Genomic DNA, 17,837 nt, shown 5'->3' with positions numbered 1-17,837 from the left:
CCTCTCTTTCTCTGATCCAGGAGGAAGTAGAGTAGGTGGGTTGGGGAGAACCCACAGTGGGGAAACAGAGGTGATCATTCAAAGTAATTCAAATGAAAAACAAAATTGCCAGAGCACAGATATGTTCTCTGATCATTTAGACACTGCCAGAAATAATCTCAAGTCAAAACAAAACAAAAAAACAGTAGCAACAACAAAAGCAAGCAAGCACCTCACATCTGCTTGTATAAAAACTTTTGAGAACAGGGAGATGGGAAAGACAATGCTGTTGGGAAATAGGCAGCAGAATCAGGCCGCTGAGCTCCACCTCAGGTGGGTCCTAGAGCAAGAAGAGAGCATGTTCCCAACTGGGTATGTTCAATTACGTGCCTGGCCAGAGAGACCAGACAGAGGCATTAAACACTGTCAGCGTCTGCCCTCAGAATTCATTTCTGTGTGTGATGAGGGTGAGAGATGAAAGACTGCAGGATTTTATTACACTGAATTTTCAGTTTGTCAGGTTCTATCTACTCTATCGGGTACCTTGGGACCAATTTGTACCTGTATGATAGAGACATATCTCTCCAACAGCGCCTGATGCCGATTCTCTGCCTGCTGTAGTTTATGGATATCTAATAACAATGGGCCCAAATGCTGTTACACACTGAGGCTGCTTAACGGCTTCTTAGCTGAGGAGTTTGCATTTTCCTGAACTCTGATATTCTGAGTCCAGGCATCCTCAGAATAGCTATCACTTGGCATGCAAACAGGAGCGCCTCGGCTGTCTGCAAGACCCATTCACCCCAGTGAGAGGAGAGCATACGGAGGTGAGGGAAGGAAAGCAAGGAGGCGGGTACCAGAGAGCGGGGCTCATTCGGCAGGGAGGAAGCCTGGATATTTTCCTGAGGAAAACGCTGAAAGGAATGACAAAGGACTAGGGTAGCTGTGTTCGTCTTTTTAAGAAATAAGAACTAAATAAGATAAACGGCTTTGAGTGGTGTCAAGTTTCACTTCTGTAACAGTACAAACTGGCCTAATGATCCTGGCCAGCCCAGTGGCCAGCCCAGCAAATGGAGTCATCTACCCGACTCCATCGGCAGAGCACAGAGCACTCCTCCAGCAGCTGCAATGAGAGGAGAGGGCCCAGCAGGATCAGAGCAGACAGGACAGTCTGCCTCCCCACTCTTGGGACCCAGGCCTCCAGTCAGAGCCAGGGTTGGGGACACCTCAGCAGCCCCTCCACAAAGATCCACCTACAGCCTACCCAAGCTGGCATCATACTAAAACAAGCCCCTCCAGCTGGGTAAGCAGATGCCAAAGGCAACTCCACATGAATAAGAATGTGGCATCCTCCTCATTCCCAACCACCTTACAAAACACAAAGTGAAAACCCCAGTCGGTAGAGTGGTAGGCTCCCAAAGTGTCCGTGTCTGCTGCCCACCCCCCAACTCCAAGTATGAAGAAACCATGAGAACCACAGAGACTTTGTGCAGCAAACACCTGAGTGTCAGCTACGTGCGAAGCTGAGAGGGAGCAACAAATCTGAAGACGTGAGCAATCTTCTTGACCCAGAAATTCAAATTGAGTAAGGAAGGAAAAAGAAAAGGCAAGGGGGGTGGGGAGAGGTAGGGGAGGAAAAAGCATTTTAAAGCAGAAGCTAAAAAGTACAGGCATCCATTATGTGGGTTATCCAAAATCCTACCGGGGTCCGGGAACCAGTGTGTGCCCACAAAGCAGCAGCAGATGGCCCACATACAGGGGGCACTTCTGCTTAGCCACACTAAGTACCCAATAGAGTAGTGAAACAGAGATGGAGATCGTGTCAGCTGGCATGTAGCAGAGAAAGGAAAAGGTGAAGAACACGTTTCCAGAACATCTCCACAGCTCCACTAAATAGAAATCCTATTGTGAAGCAGCAATCCCACTGTGCAAGTGGACACCCACCCAACACTGTACCAAGCAAAGGCATTTACAGCCCCAAACATGCTGGTATCATCCTAGATAGTAAAACGAAGGAATATCAAATGTGAAGAACCCATAAATTGAATGCAGATTTGTTAAAGAAAAGCTAAAATGAAAAGTGACATCAAAAATATGCCTAAGCAATAGGTCTGTCATTTGCTAGGAGACAAAAAACCAGCATGTGTGTCCTTCAGCATCCTATTCCAGTCTCAGTGCTGAAAAGCTGTTTCTAAAGCAGTGACATGAACTGATGCTGCTTCATCTATAATCCATCATCCAGACTGAAGTCCACCTTGTGGACCACAGCACACACAGAGTACTTACGATTAGATTACAAGCACCTTATTAATAAACAAAACTTCCTGTGCCTATAATATATGAGGAACTTCAAATATTTGGTTTTTTTGATCAGAACAAAATTTTCCCACTATAAAGCTAATTAATTAGCCCACCAAGGAATGAAAGCTACAGCCCTGGCCCTCCAAAATGGAAGGCACTGGGTAACTACATTAAACTTGCCTAGAATATAAATGCTATGCAAAAATTTAAAAAGTAATTTATCTAAAGACAGTGTAGGTAGTTCTGCAATCAGTATCTCATAAATAAAAAGAGAAAGATGAGAGGAAAGCTCTCTAATTGATTTTAAAATTAGTTCCAAGCAGCGAAATAATCTGACAACCAACAAGGTCGACAACAGCAAAAACAATATATGGTCCACAGGAAAAAAGTGCATCGAGAAATGCACCTGAAATGCTATGAAAGAAAGATATTCAGAAAAGCCAGAATAAGAGTCGAGGTGTTAAAAGAAAGTCAATTGGGGACCAATCTTCAAAAGCACTTAAAATCCTGAAATTAACCCCTCTGGTGGACTGAACTCAATCTGCAGTGTGCTAATGGAATGCACATTATGAGGGAAACCGCCACATGGAGAGAGGGAGGCTAGTCAACCCAACAGAAGCAATGAGATTGAAACTGGGGGTGGGGAAGAGGAAATGCCTATAGAAAGCTAAGCCATGTGTAACCTAGCCATCAAAACAAGCAATCCAATTAGGAACCGGAAGAAAATAGGAGTGCAGAAACTCCCTCCTGGGACCTTTAGACACCAGTACATTGGCTTTAGTCAGAATGGCTATCAGAAGCAGTCAGGGAGGTTGGCAATGGCTTGGGAAGCAGTGAAAATGATGTCACTTAAACACAACGTATGGCGTTGGGTCTTACACCTTAGCAGATATACCTGATTTCACAGCAAGTTGCCTGGGTGGTGAAAACTTGCTATCATCTACTATACAAAAAATTATCTTTCTTCCATAGTAGAGTTCAAATATCTGAAGTTATTGAAGTTTTTCCACAGAAGAAATGCCAGGCCATCAGTTTCCATAACGATGACAGCCCAGTTCTTCTACTCTGTTCACATGGAGGTACCAAGATTTGGAATTGCCCTGAGGGCACCAGGTATTGTTCTCACCAACTCCCAAGCAGCCAGCTACAAGCTTCTGAAAGAACCCCATGCCATCTCTGCCCGTAATGGAGTTGACACTTCACAATGGAAAGGGAGGCTGTGTATAAGCCAACAGTCCAGGACTGTAGGGAAAGGGAAAAACTGTGTGTATCGAAGTTGGTGAACAAGAGGGGCCTTAAATAACCAGAGAAAGAAAGAGGTCATCTCAGCACACAGGGCAGTAATTACAATGGTGCTGCAATCTCCAGACACCACAAACACTGCAGCTCACAGGACTAAGGAGAGGCAGGAAATAGGAACATGCCAGTTCTAGGAAGATACAGAGAGACTGAAAATAACAGTGAATAGTGTAATGTTTTTGTTAAGTGTGGTTGAGTCGGTTCCGACTCACAGTGACCTTATATAGTGATGATTAAATGAACAGAAGAAAGATGGACTACAAGATGTGCGTGCACTAGTTCAGAGAAGGATTGCCCACCAGAACCACCAGGAGATCTGCAATCCCACTGAGAGTACCAGAGGGGGCAGGCCATCAGTGAGCAAGGGGATGCATTCACCAAAAGAAATGAAAGAAAATACAGTTGTTAATGGAGAGAAGCAGTAAATCAAACAAAGGGCACTAAACCAGGCATTTGCTCTTCTGCAGTTGAGAAGTAGCTACAAAGATCAGGAACACCCCTCTTCAGGGACTCTGCTATCTACCCAGGTTCAGAAGGTTCCAAACTCACCACACAGAGTCAGACTTGCCCCTGTGACTTATAGAGACCTAGTCCAGCCTAGGGACAGGCCACAGAGAAGTTTTACTGGTGGTGCCTAGCTATTAGGGAGCACAGTGGCTCCATATGACAAGCAATGGATCATGAACCACACACAGGTTGGTGGTTCAAGCCTATCAGCTTCTCTGTGGGAAAAAGATAAGGCTTTCTGCACTTCAAAAGACTTAAGAGTCTGGAAAACTCTATACAAGGTCGCTATGAGTCAGAACCAATGCCACAGTGCTTAACAACAACAATCACTACCTATTTATTAATTTCAAAATCCAGGATATGTACATCCTGCAATCTTAAATGCAGAAGAAAAGACCCACCCTGTCTCCTAGTAGTAATTATTTTTTCAGGTCCCTCCCAAAGATAGCTTCAAGTATTCTTTCCCAAAATACCCAGATCAAACCGATCTGAACCATGTACAGAATGGCTCTGCTAGCGTCCAGACGCAGTCCCCATCTTTTGATCACAATGCTGCAGTCCTCAAACCCCCCCACTGGAAAATGGTGAAATGCTATATCCATTTCAAAGAGCTTTTGCTTTTCTCCAAGGTCCTTAATGTCAAGCTGCAGTCCCTCTCTAATTTGCTATCTGCCTTATGCTCCCAGTCACACAGGCAGTGGGCTTACTGGTTTGCCCCACCTCACCTGGGGACTTAAGCCACCCACACCCACACCCAGCCCAGTTTGCTGTCGGTATGTGTTGCAGAGCCAGAGGGACCAGTCAGCTTGCTTTTAGAATATAAACTGGAGGGAATGGGTTGAGAACCTCTTTTAATCGTGTCTAAATGGCAAAGTACCGTGGGGGCCCTGTATAAACGAATGGAGTAATTCGAGTTATTAGCACCCAAACCTGCCTCTGACAAAAAGCCCTGAAGAGTCTCTGGGCATCACTAACAATGCGTCTACCTGCACTGCCTCTCTGGACACTGCCCAACCAGGTGCAGAGGTAGCCAGCTGAGCATGGCACTAGGAAACAGGAGCCCAGACTGAAGGAAGCAAGAGTTCCAGAGACTAGGCAGGTGACGGTTTTAACAAAACCAAGTCTGCTCCTTAGAAGTAACGATGGTAAGACTTCGTCTCTCGCCCTTTGGACATGGTGTCAGGAGGGACCCGTCCCTGGAGCAAGACATCATGTTTGGTAAAGTAGAGGGTCAGTGAAAAAAAGGAAGATGCTCAATGAGATTGTGTAACACAGTGGCTGCAATAATAGGCTGAAACATAGAGCAACTGGGAGGATGGGGCGGGTGGGGCAGTGTTTCCTTCTGTTGTACAAGGGGTCCTTAATAAGGCTGAACCAACTTCAGGTCACCTAAGGTCCTCCTGTGAATGAAAGCTTAGGTAGTAAGTTCCCAGGGAGGCGACTGAAAGAGAAAGTGATGGGATGAACTGAAGCTGACAGCTGAGGGAAAGAGGGGAAAAGTTCTACCACTAACAGGATTCCATACTCTCATACTCTCTCTGTCTCCGGGGTCTGTGTGTGTGTGTCTGTCTCTGATTGTCTTTCTACCTGCACTGCGTGCGCACAGAGAAAGAGAGAGAGAGATGAAGCAGGACACACAGGCAGGCAGGCTAGGGACAGACAGAGTTGGAGGGAAAAATGCCCTGCAACTGAAAGCAACTTTCCACACTAATAGCTGAGTTTGGGTAAATTATGTACCTGTTTTCAAGGTAAATTTTAACTCCTATCTCTTTGCCAAATATAATAGCACAGCCAGAGAGGGCTTCGTGGGGGAAGAAGTCAGCCGTTCACCGGATGCCCAGGGGTTGGATTTCCTTTGTCATTAACACAGTAAGTGTAGCACAAAGCCCACAGCAGCCCTGGGCAAGAGAGTGTTAGGCTTTCCAGTTTCAGATCAAAGCCTAGTGCTCTCCAGGAAGTCCCCATTGCACAATGTGTTATCTCCTTCAAGGCAGTAGCTCAGAATACCCATAACCTTTCTTCAAGATTTAGCACTTGTTCCTGTTGGCAAGTGACAGGATAAAACAAACTCCACCCTCCATCTGTAGAGAACTGGCCATACATGCTTCAAACAGTGTTCTACCTGACTCTGGATCTAAAAGAGTCAACATCTCCAAGAGGGTCACTGGAGTTTACAGAAGCATCCAGAAGAACCAAGCTTAACCAAACCCACTGCCATTGAGTTGATGGCAACTCATAGTAACCTCAATGGCACCTGACAACAACAACAACATAGTGACCTTAAATAGGTTTCCCAAGACTGCAAATCTTTACAGGAGCAGACAGCCTCATCTTTCTCCCTGGGAATGGCGGTGGGTTTGAACCACTAACCTTGTGGTTAGTGGCTAAACACCAAACCCACAGTGTCACAAGAGCCCCTTACCCAGTAGCACAGGCCACAAAACAACCAGCAGCATCAGACACCTCCAAATTGGAGTTCCTTGTGAGGGAACTATTACAGACCCCTGCCTTTAACTCAAGGAGTCCAGGTGGTGTCATGGATTAAGCATTGAGCTGCTAACCAAAATGTTGCCAGATTGAACCCACCATTCACTGCAGAAGAGAAAACTGAGGCCATCTGTTTCCATAGAAATTTACAGACTCAGAAACCCTATTGATCTGTTCTGCTCTGCCCTGTAGGGTTGCAATGAGTCAGAACCAACTCAACAACAATGGGTCTGCTTTGACTTTGGCCTGTAATTCTCCTACCACACTTTCCTGCAACCAACAGGCGCAGTGGCTAAGAAAGAATGCTGGATCACTCAGTGAAGCAGCTGCCCAGGGGGAAAGCTGCTCCTCCTTTCATCACAGGTATTTTTGTCTTTGACTGCAATTAGAAAGTAGCTCAAAAAGAGGAGTGGAAGTATACAGTTAGCCTTGGGCAAAACTTCCTTGTCTCTATGTATAACTGAAGAGAAATGAACTCAGTCTGGAGAAATCCAATGTGCCCTCCTAGCCCCACAACACATAGATGGCTCAGAAGATCAGAATGTATTGACAGTATGCTATGAGAGGTCTTAAGGTACAGGGAAGAGTAACAGGAAAAGAACCTCCCCTTTCTTTCTTAAAGGGCAAGTCCCACTGGATCGTCATCTGGGAGCCCAAGAGGAGGCTTGCCCCCAGCAAGGGTCACCCACCCCATCTGCCACCCTTGAGGAAGCTCATGCCAAAGACTCCCTTTCCCCCCACTCTTCCAGGCCCTTAAGATGCACCTTCCTTCAGCTTGTTCTCTGGTTGAGTTCCCACTCTATATGCTGTCAGATTGTTTTTCTCTCCATTTGAAAGTCACTGACCTCTAGAAGGTGCCATGGTATTAGACAAAAGGCCATTGTTTTGAGCATATCGTCCAGGCCTCCACAATCCATCCATCACATACCTTCGCCTACAAACAATCCAAAGCACATGGTGTTGCAGCAACAACCAGACCAGTGCCCATTCCAAAAAATAAATATACCGTCCTTGTTTTCACTGGTGATTTTTACAGTGCACATGTTCTCACACAAATGGTGCCTCACACAAGGGCACCTAGCCAAGAGGGAAGGGGGCTGCTGTCTGGAGAAGGGGAATCCTTTTCTAACTTACACATAAAAAAAAAGGGTGCCATATGGACTAATGTAGGTTCTCGCCCTCCATCTAGAATGCAGAGTCCCGGAGTGCTGTCAGAGCACTGGCATCTCCTAGTACATGGAACTAGAACCCGAAACTCCAAGTGAATGCCTGAGTGCATATAGCTACATAGTTATAGTCACCAGGGAGGGCCAGGCCATCTTGATCTCTATACCTATGCTGCAAATCTTTGGTCACTTTAAGCCAAGCACAGGAAGGGAATCCCCTAAATCCTCCTACAAAACGGACAGCTGAAGCAACACCATATTGTCATCCCTAACACTAGCCCCACCCACCCTCTACCCTTGTCACCTGAGGTTGACCAAAAGAAAACCCAGAACTTCTAGCTGTGAATCATTTGTCAAGTATGATCTCTTACAAACGCACATTACTTTCATATCTTATAAATGCAAGCCACTCACACACAAGTACTGATATCCAAACATTTACTATTCCTTCTTATAAAATTCAACACAAAATCTAAAAAGCACGTTACACATACCCTGCTTAGTTTCCCAGCCCATGTCTTATCATTCCCTAGCATGCGGCACCTTTTGCTATTCCAGTCCATTCACAAGGGGCCCTGATGGCACAGCGGTCAAGTGCATGCTTGTTAACACAAACGCTAGTGGTTCAAACCCATTATCCACTCCATGAGAGAAAAGACCTGGTCATCTACTCTTGTAAACAGTTCAGCCTAGTTCCTGGTATGGCGTTGTTGGGTAAGCACTGAACTGCTAATCACAGTGTTGGTGGTTCAAACCCAGCAACTACTCCTTGGAAACCGTATACAAGGTCATTGTGAGTTGGAGCCAACTTGATAGCACTTAATAGCAATTACAACAACATACAAAATTACTTGCTGTTCAAAATGAGCTCCCTATTCTTATTCACTCTTTCTCCCTTTCTGAGTTCTCTGAGATGGTCACAGGATCTGCCCGCTGTGGCCCCGCCTACAGTTTCAGGTCACACAAGCTTCATACCACTCATGTGCCCTCCACTCTGGCTGGCCATTTCTCCATTCCCCCGACTCACCCAACACTGCTCTCTGCCAGCAGTCCCTTCTGCCCACTTTCACTAGCCAACTCCAAATCAACCTTCAACCTCAACATAAATGTCACTTCCTCAAAGACACCTTTGCAGGTCCAATATGCATTTTAAACTCTTAACTTTTCTCTCATAGCATTTAACCTAAATGAAATTACTTGCTTATTTCCCCTAGTAGACTTTTTCAATGACATGAGGGTGCAGGTGGCATATGTTGCAATTCCCTGCTGCACCCTCAGCACAGTACCTGACACAAAGTCCACACGGAGTCATCAATGATGACTGACCTTGTCCTCGGAATTTCTAGAGCTGTGCTGCCTGTTGTAGTAGCCACTAGCCACGATAGCCTATGGAGCCCTTGAAATGGGCTCAAACAAATCAAGGTGGTGGTGGGTTGCTAAGTGCCGTCAGTCAGTTCCGACCCATAGCGACCCCGTATAGGGTTTCCGAGGAGCAGCTGGTGAGCTTGAACCATGGCTTTGCGGTCTGGCACATTAACCCACAGCGCCACACCAGAACTCCAATCAAGGTGTGGTGTACCGCAAATGTAAAATACACACCGGATTTTAAAGCAAAACAAAAACAAGATGTAAAATATCATGGTAACTTTTTCTATGTTCATTATATCATTCATGTTGAAATGGTACCATTTTGGACATATTAAATAAAATATATTAAAATTAACGTTTCTCTTTGCTCTTTTACTGTGGCTGCTGAAAATGTACCCTAAATACAGCTAACAGTGCCGGGGCGCACTCTCTCTTGTGGACAGCTAGCTACTCCTCATCCTTGAACAGTCAAGCCCAACAGCGGTTGCTCTGGTTCAGACTCCCCTTATCACATACCTCACCTGGTTTCTTCAGGGTGCCCTCTACTACCATGGTACTCAAGGCCTACGCTGTTGACTGACTTCTCACGTGAACGTCATTAAATGCTTTCAAGTCAGAAATCTCTCCTCATTCCACTCAGAAGGCCTATGTTGTCCACTGTCTAAGTCTTACTTAGAAGTTTCCTAAAATGTAGCAAGATCACAAGAATGAACATAAAGAAGGCACCCTGCCTGGATAAAAACAGGGACATTCTATAAAGAGGATCCTGCTTGGACTAGGATATAGATTCAAACTTTCCTACAGTCAGTAGGGCTAAGAGAAGTCCATTTTTTGCCCTGTAGGAGTTCCAAAGGACCTAGGAAAAACTAAAAACTCTCAGTGGTAGGTTAGTTCTTACTCCAGGAAATCTGCTCGCATCGCATCCTCCCTACATTTTGACAGCCTCCGCCCGCCCCCCGCCGCCACCCCCCAGCCCCCTGGAAACGGCTTAAAATGCAGCTACATAGTCTGTTTTACCATCATGCATTTGGCTGGTGATACAGGCACAAAAATTAACGTTCAAGAACCTCCAAGTTGTGGTTGCTGTGGGAACCTTAATTCCAACTCTACGGCACAGATGCAGAAGTGTGGACTCCTCCCAATGCTGATAAAATTGGAGATGGATATTTACTCTGTGCAATGAGGCAGAGCTACAGTTACTGCAAGAACCTGATTTTGGCATTTCTAAGCTTTCATGCATTTAAATTCTCAACCTTACCACAATACTGTTTGCTGCCTCAAACTGCCTCATCTACGGGGGGAAAATAGAGAGAGAGAGTAAACTGATTGGCCAGACAGTCGAACGCCCCATCCTGTATGTGTTTTTTCAATGCAGGATCTGATTTAAAAGACAATCATGATGTTTTTATTTTACTCTTATGGGTTGTCTATAAACTCTCACACAAATGAAAACTGGGCATGCATTTCAGCTTGTGAATGCACCAAGCCATGTGTATGTGCAAAACATCAGGAAAGGCAAATTTCCCATCCTTGGAGCCACAAAGGGGACAACTAGGAAATGTAGTGACCCAGAGCATTGACTTCAATCATGGTGTTTAATTTCACAACAGTGTCCAGACGCTTGTGACACTGGATTCCGCTGAAGATCTGCTTGGGGAGGCCACTGTAGCTAGTCAGCACAGTTACACACTTTAGTTATCTGAGGGCAAAACTGAGTCAGAAAGATGTTTATAATCAAGACACAACCAGACAAAAATCACAGTCAACCTCAGCCCCTATTCCCAACCTTTCAACTCACAAAGACGGAAAGAAAATGAACACAGAATAGAAAACAAAAACAAAACGGCCTAACTGCAGGCAGAATTCCAAGTCCTGGACTTGTCAGCAAAAGCCTAATTTCTCAAAATTGATGTGCCTGAATTGTACATGTCAGTCAGGTAAGAACCTCTGTAGTGAAAAGATCCAACAAACGGCCCAAGCAGTTACCAGGTGCAAAGAAGTACACAGGTGACCTTGGAACATATACACCAAGTTCCATTCCTTCCTTCCTAGAATGAAGGCATCTGCAACTACTCCATCAAAGTGACCAGAAAGCTCACCAGCCGCTTCTCGGAAAACCTATACAGGGTCGCGATAAGTCATCATAACATGACCATGTGTACGAGACAGAGACCTTCTCATCTCCATGTTTAAGATCAAACAAGAGCTTGGTAATAGAAATGCAGGCCTGCCCAATGGCAGCTGTCTTGCAACTAGGAAATAATACTGGGGAGTTTTACAGTATTTGTCCTTCTGTACCCCCAAATACACTCACGACATTCCATTCAGTCTCCAGTCCATTCCTTAGGGTTCTGAAAACACACCCAGTTCTCACCTGTGTGTTCTCCCCCTCCAGCCTTGGTGGTCGGATGCTAGACAGGTGAATGGTCTTGTAGTCCCCAGAGTTCAGCTTCACTACAATGGCATCAGCGTTCAGCACCTGCATTACCTGTGGGCAAAAAGGCAAAGATGCTTAAACCTACTGCAATGGCCCCAACCCATAGCAGAGCCCTAAGGAGTGAGACCAACAGCCATCAACCTTTGTGGCGCAACAATGTGGGAGAAGAGGATGCTGTAACTTTCAGTATCCAAACACCTTATTGGAGTCCTGGTACAGTACTGCAAGTCATCTCAACCGCAAGGTCAGCGGTTCAAGCTCACCAGCCACTCTTCAGAAACCCTATACAGGATCACTATGGGTCGGAACCAAATCGACAGCACTTAACAACAACAACAAACACCTTACTACAGTTTTACAAAAATAGCCACCTTTTTAATGTTTTGTCCTGACCAATACATGTGGTCAACTACGAAGCTCAAGAACTAGAAATCCAGTCTCCACCTGCTACTAGAGTTTTTCCTTGAAATGGGTGGTAACCTAAAATCAAACACCTTGCCTCACTGTAAAGCTAAGGAAAGAGACAAGTGATGGATTAGAAGAAGGTACCAACCCTAGATGAGACAGAACCAAAACAGGAAGGTCAATAGAGATCAGAAAAACCAAAGGCAAGTGAAAGGCAAAGAGAACTGTCATCTCAGCATGGTAAGATGTGCAGCTGTTGATCTCGCACGCAGAAACATTAACGTGCTGAGATATTACTTCAGCTATTCTGAAAGCCACCTCTTCAGAGCACCACTGTGGGTTTCTTTGTTTAGGAACCCAGTATCAGTAACATTGGCCCACATTCGCATTCTCCTGGTTGAAAAACGAGTAACTTCCAGACTGGGGTAACTTACAAGGATATCTATTCAAAGGGTAAAAGCACAAACATTCCTCTGTGGAAGTTATTACAGCATACCACCAATGTGTGCAAAATAAAATTCCATTCAAATCAGACTAGGACCACATTAGGGTTATTACTGATGTTGGTGTTAGGACTGTCAAGTTGGTTCTGATTCATAGTGACCTTAAGCACAACAGAACCAAACACTGCCTGATTCAGAATCCAATAATGATTCAGCAGTCCAATTCACTTTATTAGATTCAGAACCTATTATCTCAAGGCTGTTGGTGTTTTTGCAAGCAACACTTTGCTGCATGGTAACTACTGACTACAAAACACTACAACCATCCACTTCACCCAAAGAATCAAAATCAAACCCCATCCAGCCACCAGACAGGGGAACAAACTGCCAGATCAATTGTCACACAGTGCGGGCAGACTGGAAAAAGTCCCCTCCTCTTTTATACATAAAACAAAAGTTGCTAAACAGCGCTTCTCCACCTCTCCAGGGAAGAGACCATCTGAAGTCTCTGAGACCTCACTCACTATTAGATGGGAAGCCCACCCCAGATCTTTCAGTACTGAATAGGTCCATTCTTCTCCAAATATGGACACTCCCTACCCTTTCCAAAGAACCTGCCAACCATACACCAAAAGGAGTAAAGGATGCTCTAAGGGTCAATCTGAAAACAAGGGAGACATTCTACCTGGTAGGGAAGAGCAGCTGGTGAGTGCTGTCAACTGGAATGGATGGACGACGACAGACGACTGTTGGACTCCAGCTGGAAGTCCACAGAAGGCTGACAGGCCTGTGACAAGGACAACACCCAGGGTTCCACTACCATCAGTAATGAGAGCAGTGTGCAGTGCAACAGCACAATGACCAGAAAAGTCAGGAAAGGTCTGAGAAAGAACTTGAGTGGGAGATGGGAAAATTAAATACAATTCCCCACTATTCATAAGATTACCCTGAACCTTGAAAGAACATACAGCCAGTCTCAAATAATCAACACAATTCTGCTAAAACTTTTTGACAGGTCTGAGAATCAAGAAGATTCAACATTAAATCAGACTGCCAGAACCCACATTGCATATGGACAGAGAAATGCAGTGGTGCTGTAGGATCAGCGCTGGACCACAAGACACAAGGTGGGCAGTTCAAACCCATAGCTGCTCCTCGGAAACCCCATATAGGGTCACTCTTAGCCAGAATCAACTCAACAGCACTTAACAAGGGGAGCGCAAAGCCTGCAGACTCAGAGCTGGTGATCCAGCGATGGGTGGCACCAGACAGAACTAGTAACCAGCTGCCATCAAGGCAATTCCAACCCCATGTGTGTCCGAATGGAACTGGGCTCTCCAAAGGCTGATTTTTCAGAGGTAAACGGTCATTGTCAGGCCTTCACTCAATGGGCATACCTGGAACCTCCAGGAACCAGTTGGCAGCCAGAGTGTTGGCTGTCTGCATCTTCCAGAGGCTCCTCAAAGGGTATAAACCCAAAATCAAACCAGATGTCATCAAGTTGCCTCCGAGCAGGGCTGCAATGCACGGGCTTCCAGTGGCTGGGACCTTTTCAGAAATGCATCTCCAGGCCCAGAGGCATGGTCTCCATGGGCCACGTTTTTGGTTAGTAGCCAAGCACTGAATCACATGCACCACACTCAGGGACTTCACAAAGGTTAGAAACCCAAAACCAAACCCATTGTGCCAAGTCTATTCCAAACCACAGATCAGAAGTGCCCCATCTTTTTCCCGCAGAAAGGTTAGGGGGTTCAAACTGCCAACCGTTTGGTTAGCCGCCCAGCACTTACCCATCGCATCACCAGGTCTCCTACATAAGGATGAATACGCCAAAGTGAAACCCACTGTCTTTTAATCAATTCCAACAAAAAGGTCTGTTGTCATTGTTGTTGTTGCTACGTGTCAGTGAGTTAGTTCCAACTCATAGCGAACCCATATAGGGTTTCCAAGGAGCAGGTGGGTGGGTTTGAACTACCAATCTGGGATTCCCAGTCCAGAGCTGATCTTACAGCACCACACCAGAAATCTACAGAAAAGTATTGTTGCTATTGTTCTTAAACGCCATTGAGTCAGTTCCAACTCATCTTGACCCACTCCTTACAAGAGACACCAGTACTAGCTTGTGCAAGCAATTAACCTCATAGAAAGACTCAGCTAACGATTTCTCTACCCGCAAAATCCTGTGTTTGGATGAAAGGAAGGGGATTATGGAGGCAGAACATACCAAAGAAGAGGTGACTAAGGTAGATGCTACTCTGCTCTTTTAACTTCAAGCCAGAGAAGAGAAAATTCCACGATGCCATAATACGCAAAATAGCTAGTACAGCAAATCAATAAATACTGTTCTTCTCTCAAAGGGGCACAACCATTGCCCACAGGATAAGAAAATAATATAATAGTCAGGCATTCCAGATGCATACCTATCACAGTATTTCCTAAATCCTCTCACACGAAAACGAACTCTTATATCAAACTACCAATTGCTAGAAACATAGGGACATTTCTCTCATCAAGACTTGAGAGCTGTCTTGATATTCTCCACTCCGAGTCATGCTTATAGAGGAATGAAGGCAGGGAAGGGATCATAATGCTCACAACTTCACCCCCTGATTACAGGATGTGAAGAGCTAAGCATGCCCTGGGACAAGTCACTGGTATTCGTCACCCCTTATAACGCATTAGCAGCAGCAGCAAGCGGCTTCTTGGAGCCATACGTTTCAGGCCAGAGCAGCAGCCTCTCTGCTCGACAGCTCCCTGATTAGAAACCTCCTCTTCAGGAACTGCGCACTCTGACGCTGGCAGCCGAACGAGTCTGGCTCTCTGGTGACGGAGAGCAGGGTGAGTGGATGCGTGTGGGTGCACGTGTGTGCCTGTCTGGAAGCGAAGTTTGTACAGAGGTTTTGGATCCTTCTGGTAAAGTGTGTCGTTACTGGCCAGATAACAAGCAGCTTCTGAGCAGAGACATGGATAAAGTGACCAGACGCTGGCTACCATTGTAAGCTGTGCATAAGGGGGATGCAGAGCATATCATTAGCAGCCTGCTCATCAGCATCGTTAGAAACCATATTTATAGCAGCAATTTTTCTTAGATGTGCTCATTGCTCACTTGCCCCACAAGCTACAGATTCCTGATCAAAAATCCATTCCCCACACATCCACCAGGGCATCTGCGGAGAAAAAGTCACTAGCTGGACTAAAGACAGATGCACGCAATACATGCCCCATCCTATTTCTTCAAGCCTAAGTATAAAAGGAAAATGAGGGGAATTCGTGATGACAAATCAAAAGTCTGTCAGGACATGGGACATTTACTCCTCAGCTTCTTAGAGACCTGCACTGTGTATGAAACACATAGTCTTACAACAGCCTCAGGACTCCCAGTAATCCTCAGGATGCCTAAATGATCCCAACAGGACAGACACAAAAACCTACAGGCCCCAACAGGCTTCTCGATCACCACCAGGGTGCAGGTCTCTGATGGAACTGGGAATGTGGCACTGTAGGGTCAGCACTGGACTTCGAGCCACAAGGTTGGCGGTTCAAACCACCAGCTGATCCTCAGAAACCCTGTACAGGGTAGCTATGAGTCAGAACCAATTTCATAGCACTTAACAACAGCAAATGCCAAAATTATGACAGCAGCTGCTTTTCTTGTTCCCTGTAGCTGGATACAATGTCTCATCTCCCCAGAATCCACCCTGGCAAAGTGACAGCAATGCCAATGACAGCTGGAATCAGGAAAACACCACAACCATCACAGCAAAGCTCTGAGCTCAGTTCAGAAAGTCCTTCCCCGGTGCCCAAAGGGTCTTCGACACAATGCTAAGGTAGCACCTCTGGACACAGACCATCATAATGAGCACATAGAGAGAGGCCAGGCGTCAGGCAGATTAACAAAGGGGCACGCTCCAAAACGCCCGTCCAGTGCTTCTCCAAACTCTCAAGGTCACGAAAACAAGGAAGGTCTGAGAAACTGTCACAGTCAAGAGAAGCCCAAGGAGACATGACAACACAATGTCAAACTCTGGACTGTGACAACATGAACACATGCACCACGCTAGGTGTTAGTAACACAAGAAAATTGGAGAGTGTTAAATAAGGGAACAGAACATGGCACTATCTGCTCAACTTTCCCAGAAATCTCAAACTATACTAAAATATACAAATGATCCAGTGTGGCGCTGTAGGATAAAGCACTGGACCACAAGGTCACTTTGAACTGCAAGGGTGGTGGTTCAAATTCACCAACTGCTCCTATACAGCATATACGAAACCCTACACAGAGTGGATATGTGTCAGATGGCACTTAACAACATTCTAAATAAGGCCATGTAAATGTAATTTTAATTTTTGCTAACTCAATCATTTTTCTTTCATATCAGCAGATTGGTTTGGTAGCTTAAGCTACAAATCAAGTCTTGAGTTCTAGTGAGTGCTGGAAGAGGCCCCTTCAAGTCATACCAGCCCCATGACTTCCTTTACACCTCCTCCGAGTCATACGACAGAGGGCAAACGCATGGCTAACATCTTTTGGTTCTTTACATCACCCAGTGGTAATGCACAGGAGCAGTCTAGATAATGCCAAAGACATTTAAAAGCATCCTTGCTTAAAAAAACACCTCAGAGACCCATCATACTGAGCTCCATTTAGAGTTATAACAGGAAGCACAGCAAAAAGTGAGCAGGGCCAAACCAATAGATTCTAGAATCTTCTGTTCCCATGGATAGCTTATATCCTAATCTCCAAAAGTGGATGAAACCAGCAATGCCAGACAGATAACAGTGGAGACAGACTCCCATATGGAGCCCTAGATGGTAAACGCCTTGAAGGCAGGAACCACTTCTAGTTCTTTTCTGGTTGTTGTTAGGTGCTATCGAGGTACAGATTCATAGCGACCCTATGCACAGCAGAACGAAACACTGCCCATTCCTGGGCCAACCTCACTACTGTTGCAACGCTTGAATCCATCAATACTGCCACTTGGCCATTCCATCTCGTTGGGGGTCTTCCTCTTTTTCTCTGATCCTCCACCTTACCAAACATGATATCCTTCTCCAGAAATTGGTCCCTCCTGACAATATGTCCAAAGTATGAGAAATGTAGTTTGGGTCATATTGGCTTCCAAGGAGCACTCTGGCTGCACTTCTTCCAAAACAGATTTACTGGTTCTTTTGGCAGCCCATGGCACTTTCATTATTCTCCTCCAATACCATATAAAGTATCAGTTCTTCTACAGTCCTCCTTATTCACTCTCCAGCTTTCGCATGCATATGAAAATACCATGGTTATTGAAAATACCATGGCTTGGGTCAGGAGCAACTTAGTCTTCAAGCTCACATCTTTGCTCTTCAACATTTTAAAAAGGTCTTGTGCAGCAGATTTGCCTGATGCAATACGTTGTTTGATTTCTTGACTGCTGCTTCCTTGAGTGTTGATAGTTGATC

General features: G+C 45.4%; 1 protein-coding gene across 1 annotated transcript in view; it reads right to left on the bottom strand.

Annotated features, from left to right (window-relative positions):
• Positions 1 to 17,837, bottom strand: part of SND1 (staphylococcal nuclease and tudor domain containing 1) — a 550,040-nt gene that overhangs the window by 452,032 nt on the left and 80,171 nt on the right. The window contains exon 10 of the mRNA XM_006861100.1: positions 11,482 to 11,595. Within this exon, the coding sequence (XP_006861162.1) occupies positions 11,482 to 11,595 (114 nt within the window). The remainder of the gene's footprint in view (positions 1 to 11,481; positions 11,596 to 17,837) is intronic.

Source organism: Chrysochloris asiatica, unplaced genomic scaffold (assembly GCF_000296735.1).
Source record: "Chrysochloris asiatica unplaced genomic scaffold, ChrAsi1.0 scaffold00041, whole genome shotgun sequence".
Classification (NCBI taxonomy): Eukaryota; Metazoa; Chordata; class Mammalia; order Afrosoricida; family Chrysochloridae; genus Chrysochloris; species Chrysochloris asiatica.
This window is presented reverse-complemented; position numbering and strand designations above follow the sequence as displayed.